At 43.7% G+C, this 12,178-nt stretch overlaps 1 protein-coding gene across 6 annotated transcripts in view; it reads left to right on the plus strand.

The window, feature by feature from the left end:
- Positions 1–12,178, plus strand: part of RIMBP2 (RIMS binding protein 2) — a 93,479-nt gene that overhangs the window by 32,930 nt on the left and 48,371 nt on the right. For all 6 annotated transcript variants that reach the window (XM_077835026.1, XM_077835029.1, XM_077835027.1 and 3 more), the window contains 2 exons: positions 5,656–5,765; positions 8,654–9,466. In XM_077835026.1, the coding sequence (XP_077691152.1) occupies positions 5,656–5,765; positions 8,654–9,466 (923 nt within the window). The remainder of the gene's footprint in view (positions 1–5,655; positions 5,766–8,653; positions 9,467–12,178) is intronic.

Here is a 12,178-nt window from a genome sequence, read left to right on the forward strand (position 1 = left end):
CGGGGCCCCCTAAAGCACAGGGGCCAGAGGGTCACATCGCCTAGGAGCCCTGTGGCTTGCTGGGGTGATTTAAAAGAGCCCTTGGGCAATTGCCCCCTTTCCCCCTCCCGTCCCCCATCCCAAGGGGTGGGCCTGGCAGTCAGGGCTGGGTGAGACTCACCCCCAGAAACCTCTCAGGCTGCAGGAAGTGTCGCACCTCCCCCGCTTCCTGCCCCCATTGCTCCTTAGCCATGGTGGGGAGGGGTCACTATATGGGGAGTTGCTCCCCATCTGCCCAACCCCCTGTGCATCCAGACCCACCTCATACTCAGATTGCCCCACCAAACCTCACCCCCTGCACCCAACACCCCCCACACTGACCCCCCTGAACCCAAACCCACATCCTGACAAGCCTCACTCACCCTCTGCATCTGGAGCCCCCTGCACCTAGGCCCCCCCCCACTGAACCCCACATCCCTGCATCTGGATCTCACCGCTGCACCCAGAATGCCCCCACACTGACCCCCTTGACTCAAACCCACATTCCGACTAACCTCACCCTGCCTGGACCACCCTGACTAGCCCTCCTCACCCACACTCTCCACCAAGCCAGTACCCAGACTTGCACCCCACTAAGCCAGCACCTGGACCCCCCCGCTGAGCCCTTCACACCCAGATCCCCTGTGCTGAGCCCCACCTCCTTCACCTAGACCCCCCTGCAGAGTCCCATTGTGTCTGCACCCAGAACCCCCCCCCCCCCCCCATGAGCCCGTGTTCATCCAGATCGCCTTTGCACCCGGACGCCCAACCAGATTGCCCCACCCATCACCCCACATCTGGATCTGCCTACACTAAGCCCCTCCATTCTGGATCCTGCTGTGCTGAGCCTGCCTGTCTACATCTAGTGTGATTGGCATGGAGGAGCAGGGCCTCGGGATGTTTCTGGGACAGCCCTGGTCCTTGCACTGTGTCAGGGTCAAGTGCCACTCCACCTCCGAGTCCCTGTCTGGGGGAGGAGGATACAGGGTTATCTCCTACCTCTGTGCAGTCAGTGGCCTGTGCTCCCCCCTGCCACGCTGGAGCCTCCACATTTATTTATTTATTGACAAATACAATTTGCAGAATTTTAAAATATTGTGTGCAGAATTTTAAATTTTTTGGCGCGGAATGCCATCGCGAGTGCCACTCCCTGATACCGCAAATCTCAGTAATCAAAATGTTTTAATACTCAATTTAAGTCTAAATTTCCCCAGAATGAACCTGGCTAACAAAGAGGAGGATTCATGCCAGTCCCAGTTCCATTACAGTGTAATATTCAGTGCACTGCAGAGTTTAGAGGAGACAGTTCAGAGCCCAGAGGAAGGCAGAGCCCATGCTGAGCTCAAATTAAACTCATTTTCTCTAGAGGAACATGATTTCATTTCTGCAACAAGTACTATAAAGCTCACCCAACTGAAGAGAGTTCTTAAACAAACCAGCATGAAACTAAAAGATTATTAATTGATTGATTAAATGCCTTATATATCAACTTTAAGTGGTTGCAGTCATACTTGAAGAGCCGGGAGAAAAAGAACAGATGAAGATTGCTTTCTTTGTAGGCTTTAAAAAAAAACACAAGCCCAAACCTGTTGTTGTAGGTAACAGTGCAATTTCCATTTATGCTAGATTTAAAATAATGCACTTTCCATTGGCTTGTAACATCGGAGCAAGTCTAACATGGCATGCTCAACATAGCCAGAACATTTACGTTCAACTTCAACAATATTTTTTTAAAAAGAGAAAAGGAATGAACCAGAAAATTGTATTTGTTGTAAATGCCAAAAAAAAAAAAACCCCAACAACCCCCCTCTCCCCCGACAACATCTCCAAGTGCTAGAGAGGCAGCACAGTGTTGTGGTTAGAGCAGAGGAACTGGGAGTCAGGAGACCTAGAACCTGATCATGGTTCTGACACCTCCTCGCTGTTTGACTTTAGGCAGGCCCATAATCCCTTTGGCCCTCACATTCCTTATATGTATAAATGTGGGTGATGATACTTGCCTACCTCATCAGAGAGGGATTGAAAGGTCTCTTCCATCAATACATGTGAAATGCTTTCCTGATCCACAGATGGAAGGTGCGGAAGTCCAGCACATGGCCTATGCATCTCTTAAATCCCACCACCCTTTTTAGTGAACCTCTCTGCACAGTGGTGAATTTCAAATCCTGTGTGGAGTATTCTTATTATTATACAACTTCCTATGTCTGTTAGTTGCTTCTCATTGATGACGTTTTTATTATAGATCAAATATTATTCTATTTTTCAAAAACTGATACATTAAATGATGCACTCCAGCTTATTTACAGTGCACAGAGATTATTTCAAGGTAATTAAACACACCCGTGAACTTAAATAAAGCAAAACTTAATAACTTAACAGCTGCGAAAGTATAATCAGTGTATGCTGCCCATGCAATTTCAGTGAGCAAGTAAACTCGTGTCTGTATTTTGCTACAAGCACATCAAAATGTCTTCATTTCAAGAGCCAGGAGTCAGTGTGGTGCTCATGGAAATGTGCTGTTTAGCCTATGCCATTTTCCTGTGAGCAAAGTGCAAATAATGTTTATATTGCATTGGCAATGTTGGCTACAAAATAAGAGGGATTTGTCCAGGGAGTGTGAGAGAGAGAGGAAATCTTTTACATTTAAATTGGCTCACAAACCCGTCAGAGCAGCACCATAGGTGGTCAGAGTTTTCATTAAACATTAATGAGGTGAGAGTCATTAAATACAAAGGTTTCAGAGTAACAGCCGTGTTAGTCTGTATCCGCAAAAAGAAAAGGAGTACTTGTGGCACCTTAGAGACTAACCAATTTATTTGAGCATAAGCTTACGTGAGCTACAGCTCACTTCATCGGATGCATACTGTGGAAAGTGTAGAAGATCTTATTATATACACACAAAAAGCATGAAAAAATACCTCCTCCCACCCCACTCTCCTGCTGGTAATAGCTTATCTAAAGTGATCACTCTCCTTACAATGTGTATAGGAGCATATAGCATATATGATATTGCATATAGGAGAGTGATCACTTTAGATAAGCTATTACCAGCAGGAGAGTGGGGTGGGAGGAGGTATTTTTTCATGCTTTTTGTGTGTATATAATAAGATCTTCTACACTTTCCACAGTATGCATCCGATGAAGTGAGCTGTAGCTCACGAAAGCTTATGCTCAAATAAATTGGTTAGTCTCTAAGGTGCCATTAAATACAAATACTGGCATGAGGGTTTGTGGAAAATAAACAATAAATAGCATAAAGTAACTATGTGTGTATGCCCAAAACAGAGAGAGACAGACACATGCACACCAAAGCAGTTTGTTCGGACTGACTCTTGGGTTATGTCAGAGAGCAATTGCCTCTTTGAAGAGAACACACACACACACTGAGCTTTTTCAGGCTGGGGATAACTGTATTGCTGTGGCTACAGCCTTCAGCATATAGGCTTTCACTCTGGTTTTAATGCTTGAATTTGTTTTAAACAGATTTTAATTTTTGCCTTGTTCCCTTAAGACTGTCTGGGCAATCATTCCACCATCAGGCTGCCATGAATGTTAATAAGCTGTTTATGGGAAGGCAGCACTTCGAAACAGCGGACAAGAAGCTTTCTGTTTCCCTTTAGTTCTCACACTCTGCAGCTTGGAGGGAGGGGGTTGTAAAATTCTATTCTCCGATATGGTGGTTATGTTCCCCATTTAAACACGAATTTATGCTGTGCTCTGCTGCTACAGTGTACAGTTCTCCTTCTAAAAGGCTTTGTTTTGCAGCACCATCTTGTTTTCTCCATGAGCAATAAGGCTACCCTAACAAATTGATGGCTATTTAGGAGTTGGTAGCAATAGTGCTAAACACAGACATTCATGGTATCTGCAAGGATTGAGTTCAGCTCCTCCTGCTGCAAAAGCAGAGCAGGGCTGGAAGGGGGCGGGGGCGGGGATATGATTTTTGTCATTTTATGTATGTACACAGATGCATACTGGGGAGGGGAGGGGTTGAGGCCTGATGCAAAGCCCCCTTTGAAAGATATCTGTCGACTTCAGTAGGCTTTGTATTGGACCCTTAATGTTCCCTTAATCCTGAAGTTCTGATGGATGCAAAGGTATAAACTGTTTGGTGGCCTACTAAGAGCACAAGAATTTCAAGGAATTATTACAAGCATGATTGTCCATCATGGGTGTTCAGCATGATTTGCCAATTCATAATGTAGTGCAAATATCTGATAAATGCTTTATGCCTTCTAAAAGCTTTTCTCTGAGTGTGAGTCAGACTTTGCTATAATTGATTGCTTTATGGAGAAGAGTAATTCATGAAAATTAGCAGATCCTGATAGAGATGATTTAGAAAAAGACCCATATAGGTTTTGTATAGTTGTTTTAAAATTCAGTAAAGACATAGGCTGGGATATTCAAAGGCGCCTAAAAGGGTTAGTTAGGTAAATTATTTGGAAAGAGATAAACAGTGAGGAGGCAAAGATTACAGATGATAAAAAAACTACTCAAGGTAGTTAAATCCAAAGCAGACTGTGAAGAGTTACAAAGGGATCTCACAAAACTGGGCAACATACTGGCAGATGAAATTCAGTGTTGATAAATGCAGAGTAATGCAAATTGGAAAACATAATCCCAACTGTACATACAAAATGATGGGGTCTAAATTAGCTGTTACCACTCAAGAAAGAGATTGTGGAGAGTTCTCTGAAAACATCTGCTCAGTGTGCAGCGGCAGTCATAAAAGCTGACAGAATGTTAGGAACCATTAGGAAAGTAATAGATAAGAGAATAAATATCATAATGCCACTATATAAATCAATACTGTGTGCAGATCTGGTCACCTGATCTCAAAAAGAAGATACGTTAGAATTGGAAAAAGTACAGAGAAGGACAACAAAAATGATAAGGGGGACAGGACAGCTTCCATAGGAGAAGAGATTAAAAAGACTGGGACTGGTCATCTTAGAAAAGAGACTAAGGGGAAATATGACAGAGGTCTATAAAGTCATGAGTGGGGTGGAGAAAGTGAATAAGGCAGAGTGTTATTTTCCCATTCACATAACACAAGAACCAGGGGTCACCTGATGAAATGAAATTAATAGGCAGCAGGTATAAAACAAACAAAATGGATCCCCATTGGTCTGGGTGTTCTTAGCCTCTGACTGCCAGATACTGAGTCTGGACAACAGGGGATGGATAGCTCGATAATTGCCCTGTTCTGTTTGTTACCTGTCCGGCATCTGGCGTTGGCCATTGTCAGAAGACAGGATACTGGCTGAGGTGGACCATTGGTCTGACCCAGTGTGGCCGTTCTTATGTAAGCCCTATGGGGTAGGGACCCTCTTTTTCTTCTGTGTACACGTAGCACAGTGGGGTCCTACTCCATGGCTAAGGCTCCTAGGTGCCATAGTAATACAAATAATAAATAACAATAATAATGTAATGTAAAGGGGACTCCACTCCTCTAGGCTCCCTGCCAAAATATGTATTTCAAAAGGTGAGGCAAGAAGATGGGACTCTACAGCTACTCTCATGTGCAGTTTTTAGAACTACATTCTGCTGTACGATTATTATTCAGTGGTGTGTGGGTTGTAACTCACTCAAAACACTCATTGCCTGAATGAAGTTTCCATCTATGCTTCACTGCAGTTACAACCCGTTTGATGGACCAAATGAAAATCCAGAAGCAGAGCTCCCCCTTACAGCAGGAAAATACCTCTATGTGTATGGAGACATGGATGAAGATGGCTTCTATGAAGGTTTTGTTTATATATATCTTCTTATTAGTTTATGTTGATTTGAAACAATGTAACTCCCATACTGATTAATCTACGACCAAAATCAATTGATAAAGTCCCCCATCATCATCCCTTTAATTAAGAGAATTTACACACCAGCAAAGCAGTTCCTTCCACTTATAGCTAATTTATAAGACTCCGTGAACCATCAGCATTTCCCATTTGGCAAGATTTGTGCTGACAAGAAAGCTTAGTGAGATTTCAGTTTTTGCCTCAAAGATCCTTGACTCTCCTCAAGCTGTGAATGTTTGATTCCTCTAATCTATGTAGAAGTTCCTCTTGCTACACACTGATAAAAAGTCATCTTGGAATGAGGTGGCAAGTAGCCGTTTGATACGAATAGATTAACGACACTTGAATACTGTTTACTTTTCATTCCCTTTCATTCTGAAGTTGCTCCCTGCAACATCGACTTCATATCTTATCTTTTCCACAGGTGGCTGCTCTTCACTTAAGCTGATGTAGTCTTGAGCAGTGTGGCAGATATCAAACATCATTAGCACGCAATGACTTTTCTGAGTTGACAACTTAAGCAATATGATAAAGGTTCTTGTGACCCAGTCTTGCAAAGCACTGGTGTGCATGCATAGCTTGGCTAAGATAAGTAGCCTCGTTGAGTATGTCTACACTGTAATTCCAGGTTTAGTAAAACTCAAGTTAGCAGACTCTGGGTTTGTTAACCTATGGCTTGAGCATCTACACTTATTTGTAACTCCAGTTAGAAATGGTTGAACCCTTAGTCCCAACCTGAGGCTCCAACATCTATACTGCGTTGTGTAGGCCTGAGTCCAACAACCCATATCCCAGACTTCCTTGTGCCCTCCCAAGATGTGGCTGCTCTAACCCTTTGTTTGTGGTGCAGTGTGGGAAAACTTGACTGTCCACCAACTCGACTGTCCAGAGGACAAAGAAAGTCAGCCCATAGGATTGTGGAATACTTTTGTTGGACTCCCAGCCTACAGCCTACGAGAACAGTGGGGCTGCATCTAAACTGCAAAGCAATAGGGTTTGAACCCTGAGTCCTGGCTTGACTCAGGCTCAGACCCACCACCCCCATGGGATCCGGGGTCTGAGCCCTGGGTTAGTGTGGTTTGTGTGTAGACAGAAGAGAGGTTAGGCTTGAGCCTTAGTTTGAACCCTGGGCTTACCTTGCGGTGTAGACATACTCATTGACTACAGTGGGATTGCATATCAGGAAAATTACACACGTGATTGTGTCCTGAAGAACTGGGGCCTTGGTTTCTTTTGTTTTTGCTTCCCATGGGAAGGTATGTACGAGACTACACATGTTGATACACTTTTTAACTTGCTTCCCTAATACCTACCTTTAAGGCTGGGCATGTGTTTCGTGAACATTAACAATGATAAACCAGTTGATAAGTAATTTCATTCTCTAAATATATCAACTTCATTTGTACCTCAAATAACTCAGTATTAGCTAGTGACAAAACAGATTATTTGGTGGCCTAAATGAAAACTATAGACTTTTGCTAATACACATTTTGAACTCAGAAAGACCCACCAATGTGCGGTATTTCACTAATGAAATCCAATTAGCAGTCGCTGAGACATGCTCGTATACAAATATGACTACACATGCAATCAGGGGTCCCCATTGAAATGAATCCTTGTGGTCAAGGCACTGGACTGGGACTCAGGAGACCTGGGTTCGATTTCTGGCTCTGCCACAGACTCCCTGGATGACTCAGGGTATGTCTCTTAGTCTCTCGGTGCCTTACTTACTCACCTCTAAAATAGGGACGATGATACAGTCTTTGTCTGTCTTGTCTATTTGGACTTTTAGCTCTTTTGGACAAGGATCGTCTCTTATTGTGTAATTCTACAATGCCTAGAGCTACGTGGCCCTGATCTCAGCTGAGGCCTCTCAGGGCTACTGAAAGACACACAATAATAAATTCAAAGCAACTTCACAATATGAGAGATCAAATAATCCTGTTTGTGTTGCTTGAATCCTGGGTTGTGTTGTATGCCTGAGATTCTCATGGACTTCAGTGAAAATGATTAGCACGTGGTTTAATTGCGTAACAGTAATGGAGTCTTTGTAATATGAAGGACACTGCTATTGAACCTTTGATGGGAGGTGCGGAGAGGCTATCTGCTTTAAAAGTGTGCAGATTCCAGGCTGAGTGTATTTGGGGAATGGATATTAGCAGTATTCTACTGAGTTTTATAACCACTTGGAACTCTCAGCTGGATCAGTAACTCAGCAGAACAAAACAGTTGTTTTTCTTAAAGAATGTCTGTAGCAAGAGAGCAAAGTAAGTGAGCAAAAAGCAAAAGAAGCATAAACAGAAAACGCCCTGTCTTTGGAGTTCAACGTAGTCGTTTGATTCCTGTCTGAGAAAGCAGACTTTCACAAACAGCCTCTTAAGGCACTTTTTCTGAGCCTCTCTGCCAGGGAAGGAGGACATCTGAGCTGCAGTTAACCCGTTGTTCACCAGGGACCTCTCTGTGCCTTGCAATGACCTGCAACGCAAAATATGGTTGCTTATACCTTTAAACGGGATTTTAATAGCAAAGCTTTGATTTAATTCATCTTCACCTAATAAAACTGATCTACAGTATTTCATATTATTTAATGTACTTCTTCAACCCAACACTACCAGAGGAGAGAGTCATCTAGAACAGCGCTACTCAAAGTGGTGGTCTGTGGACCAGTGCCGGTCCGCGAGCCATCGGCTGCCGGTCTGCGCACACATTGGAAAAAAAAAATTGCCGGTCCCCCACATCAGATAGCTTGAGAAGCACTGCTCTAGAAGACAGCTTGGCCAGTAGTGTAAGAGGAGTGTTCTTTTGCAAATGATGTTTGGGTTGTTCTTTCTCACCAGGTGAACTTCTAGATGGACAAAGAGGACTGGTCCCTTCAAACTTTGTGGATTTCGTTCAAGATAATGAGTCCCGTTTGTCAAGCACCGTAGGCAGCGAGCAGGATCAGAATGTTATCAACCATTCGGGTCATGCTTTGGAAGGAGATAGTCTACTGGAGCTCAATCCGCCGAGTCACATAGAGTCCAGTGTAATCAACAATGGCACGGGAACTCTTGATATGAACATTGATGAAATTGGAGAAGACATTGTGCCTTATCCTAGAAAAATCACCCTTATTAAACAACTAGCCAAAAGTGTTATTGTGGGCTGGGAGCCACCAGTAGTGCCACCTGGATGGGGAACCATTAATAGCTACAATGTCCTGGTCGACAAAGAAATACGGATGAATGTGTCCTTTGGAAGCAGAACTAAAGCTCTTATAGAAAAACTTAACACTGCTACTTGCACATACCGAATATCAATTCAGAGCATTACGAGCAGGGGTACCTCAGATGAGCTACTGTGCACTTTGTTAGTTGGGAAGGATGTAATTGTAGCACCCTCTCATCTTAAGGTGGACAACATAACCCAGATTTCCGCTGAGCTGTCCTGGCTTCCTACCAATAGTAACTACAGTCACGTGATCTTTCTGAATGAAGAAGAGTTCGACATTGTCAAGTCTGCTAGCTACAAGTACCAGTTTTTTAATTTGAAGCCCAACATGGCCTACAAGGTGAAGGTCATGGCAAAGCCCCATCAGATGCCCTGGCAGCTTCCTCTGGAGCAACGGGAAAAAAAGGAAGCCTTTGTGGAATTTTCTACATTGCCAGCAGGTTTGATATTTTTTTTCCTGTCCCTTAACTTTGCAATACAATTGCTCTAGAAATGCCAGGTGCACCAAGACTAGTCCAAATAAAACTCCTTTAGTGTTGAAGTTCTGAATCCTCCTCATGCACAAAAATAGTAATGTAAAGCATTCCTTCCCACTGTTGTATATTAATTAATAGTATAGACCATGATCCTGCCTTTGGAGCTGCCCATGTAGATTCAGTTGCAGCAAGGCCGTAGTTCGCCCTTGTTGTTAGAACACTGTGTGTACCATCACATATTTCTCAGTCTCAACGCACTGAAAAGTCAGCAGGTTTTATTAATAATGATCTAAAGTTGGTCTGATTCCACTGAACTTAATGGGTTTTAACTAATCTGTGATTTTAGAAAATGAAAATCAGACATTTATTAAGTAAATACATTTTGCACATCTTAAGTAACAAACAAGAGCTGAGTGGCTTGCAACAAAGCTCCTGAACCTTGGCATCTCACAGTGATAATCGCTTTTCTAATGAGATTTCTATTATGTTACTAAAAATACTTCACTGCCAAGAGTGGTAAATTAGCATAATTGGAGTATGCCAAGTTGCATAATCCTGCAGTTATTTGTGCCATGACTTCTGTGAGGGATTGGAGGAGAAGTAAATACTAACTGATATTAAAGAGATCATCATTTTAAAAAAATGGATAACGTTTGAACTGTTTTCTGCACCTACGGCTCTGGTTCAGATTGGTACAAAGCTCCTAGTAATTGAAAAATACTTGTGATATTAGAATTACAGGGGTCTTGTCCATCAACATTTTCCTAACCCTAAGGCCTGTTTCTGCAACCCTTACATGAAGTAACAGTTGCTCATCTTAGTGGTTCCGCTAATTGAGCTTAACGGGCCCACAGTATTAAAATGTAGTAGACAATGTTTCATTTTATAGAAGCCTAGAAATTAGAGATGGAAAAAGTCCTTGTAGGGCATCTCTAGTTCATCCCTGTCCAGCTACTACACCATTGTCCACGCCTCTGTGTAGAGACTGAGGTGTTTCAGGAAGATACTCCTGTCAGATCATAAATTAGAGACAGCCAAGTTTATCATCATCATTGAGCCCATAAGTACTGTGTTCATTTATGCTGCACGTTCAGCGCCTGCACAGAATAACCTCCCTGGGTTTCTAAGTGATCGACCTATAGAAATGTGAATAGCTACCAATTTTAATGCCATTTTCTTTGCTTACAGTTAATAATATTTCTGTAGTGCTTTTCAGCCGTAGATCTGAAAGCACTTTACAAAGGTGGGTCAGTATCTTTATTCCCATAGGGAAAATTGAAGCACAGAGATGCTAACTGTTTTCCAAGATCATGCAGCTAGTCAGCAGAAGCACAGGGAGTAGAACTCAGCTCTCCTGATTCCCGTCTGGGGCCCTGTCCACAGGCACAACTTGAATTTTTAAAGCTAATAAATCTGACAGACTTTAAAAAGCCAGGGGTAGTTGGCTGTGTTATTCCATGTTGTGTTCGATTACCAACGTTTGAGCAACATTATCAAACTTGCCCCAGCAACTGAAGGAGACCAAGGAATGGTTCAGAAATGAAGCTGAAATGATGTAACACAAAATGGTTTGTAAGGACAGTCACAGCATCAATTGTATGTGTGACGTGAGCAGCAGCACGATCCAGAGATCATTGCCAACAATATCTGAAAGAATTCAAACACCTCCCCAGTGAGGAACACCACTAACAAAGACAATAGCAACAATCCACCTGCACTGCAATGCAGTTGCTTTCCTTCGTTCATCTACCTACTAGAAGGAGCCATTTGCAAAGAGAGAACTCCTCATCTACTTAGACTTTCAGAGGACTGACTGCCTTAGATGCGGTTCAGAGGAGAGATGGACTACATGTGGCTCATGGTGAGTGAAATTTCAGTCCAATGGCATGTACTGTTCTGTGACTTGATTGACTGCCTGTTGTGATAAGATTTCCACAAAGTAACTGGAGTCGATTCTGTCTTTCCCCCTCGGTTTACGTATAAGGAGACATGCAGGATAATAGCGGTGCCGGGTAGGCTGCCAGTAGGATTGTACCTCAACGGTTTTGAAAGTGCATTGGTTTATAACTTTGCACAAAAATATCCTCAGCTCAGGCATGAATTGTGTTGTAAGAAATGCAGCTTTAAATCATTTTGGTAGCTTGTAAAGAGTAACATAAAAGACAGCTTGGACTCTTTGGTCACTTCCACAAACACTGGACTTGATTTCCCACCCCCCAACCTTCCTGCGGGGGGTGTATTATGCACACCCGTACGCCCACAGGGACAGCTGTGCTGGAGTGTGCATTTATTGCTGTGGGAGGGCAGGTGGCAGCGTTGCCTGTGCCTTGTGCAGGAGGGGAGGGGGACTGGCAGATGTAAACTCTACTGCACTGCCTTTTATATTGTGTGGTGCACAGCCTGGGGCGGGGAGGCTAACAGGAGGTGCAAGGTGGAGCTAGGGGCTGTTCGGGCAGGGCATGCAGCAGGGAGAATGAACAGTGTCCCCCCAGTACTCGGTGGACGGGGGACGACAACCCAGTCTTGCCCATCCTAGTGCTGCTCTTCACCTCTTTCCCTCTCTGACTGCTGGGGACTCCCTGCTGGCTCTCCCTGCTGCTGCCCTGCCCTGGCCCGGACACCTGGCCAGCTGCAGCCTCATGTCATTTAAACCCTCCCGAGCCCATGGGAGTGAGT

This window comes from Eretmochelys imbricata, chromosome 15 (genome assembly GCF_965152235.1).
Source record: "Eretmochelys imbricata isolate rEreImb1 chromosome 15, rEreImb1.hap1, whole genome shotgun sequence".
NCBI lineage: Eukaryota > Metazoa > Chordata > Testudines > Cheloniidae > Eretmochelys > Eretmochelys imbricata.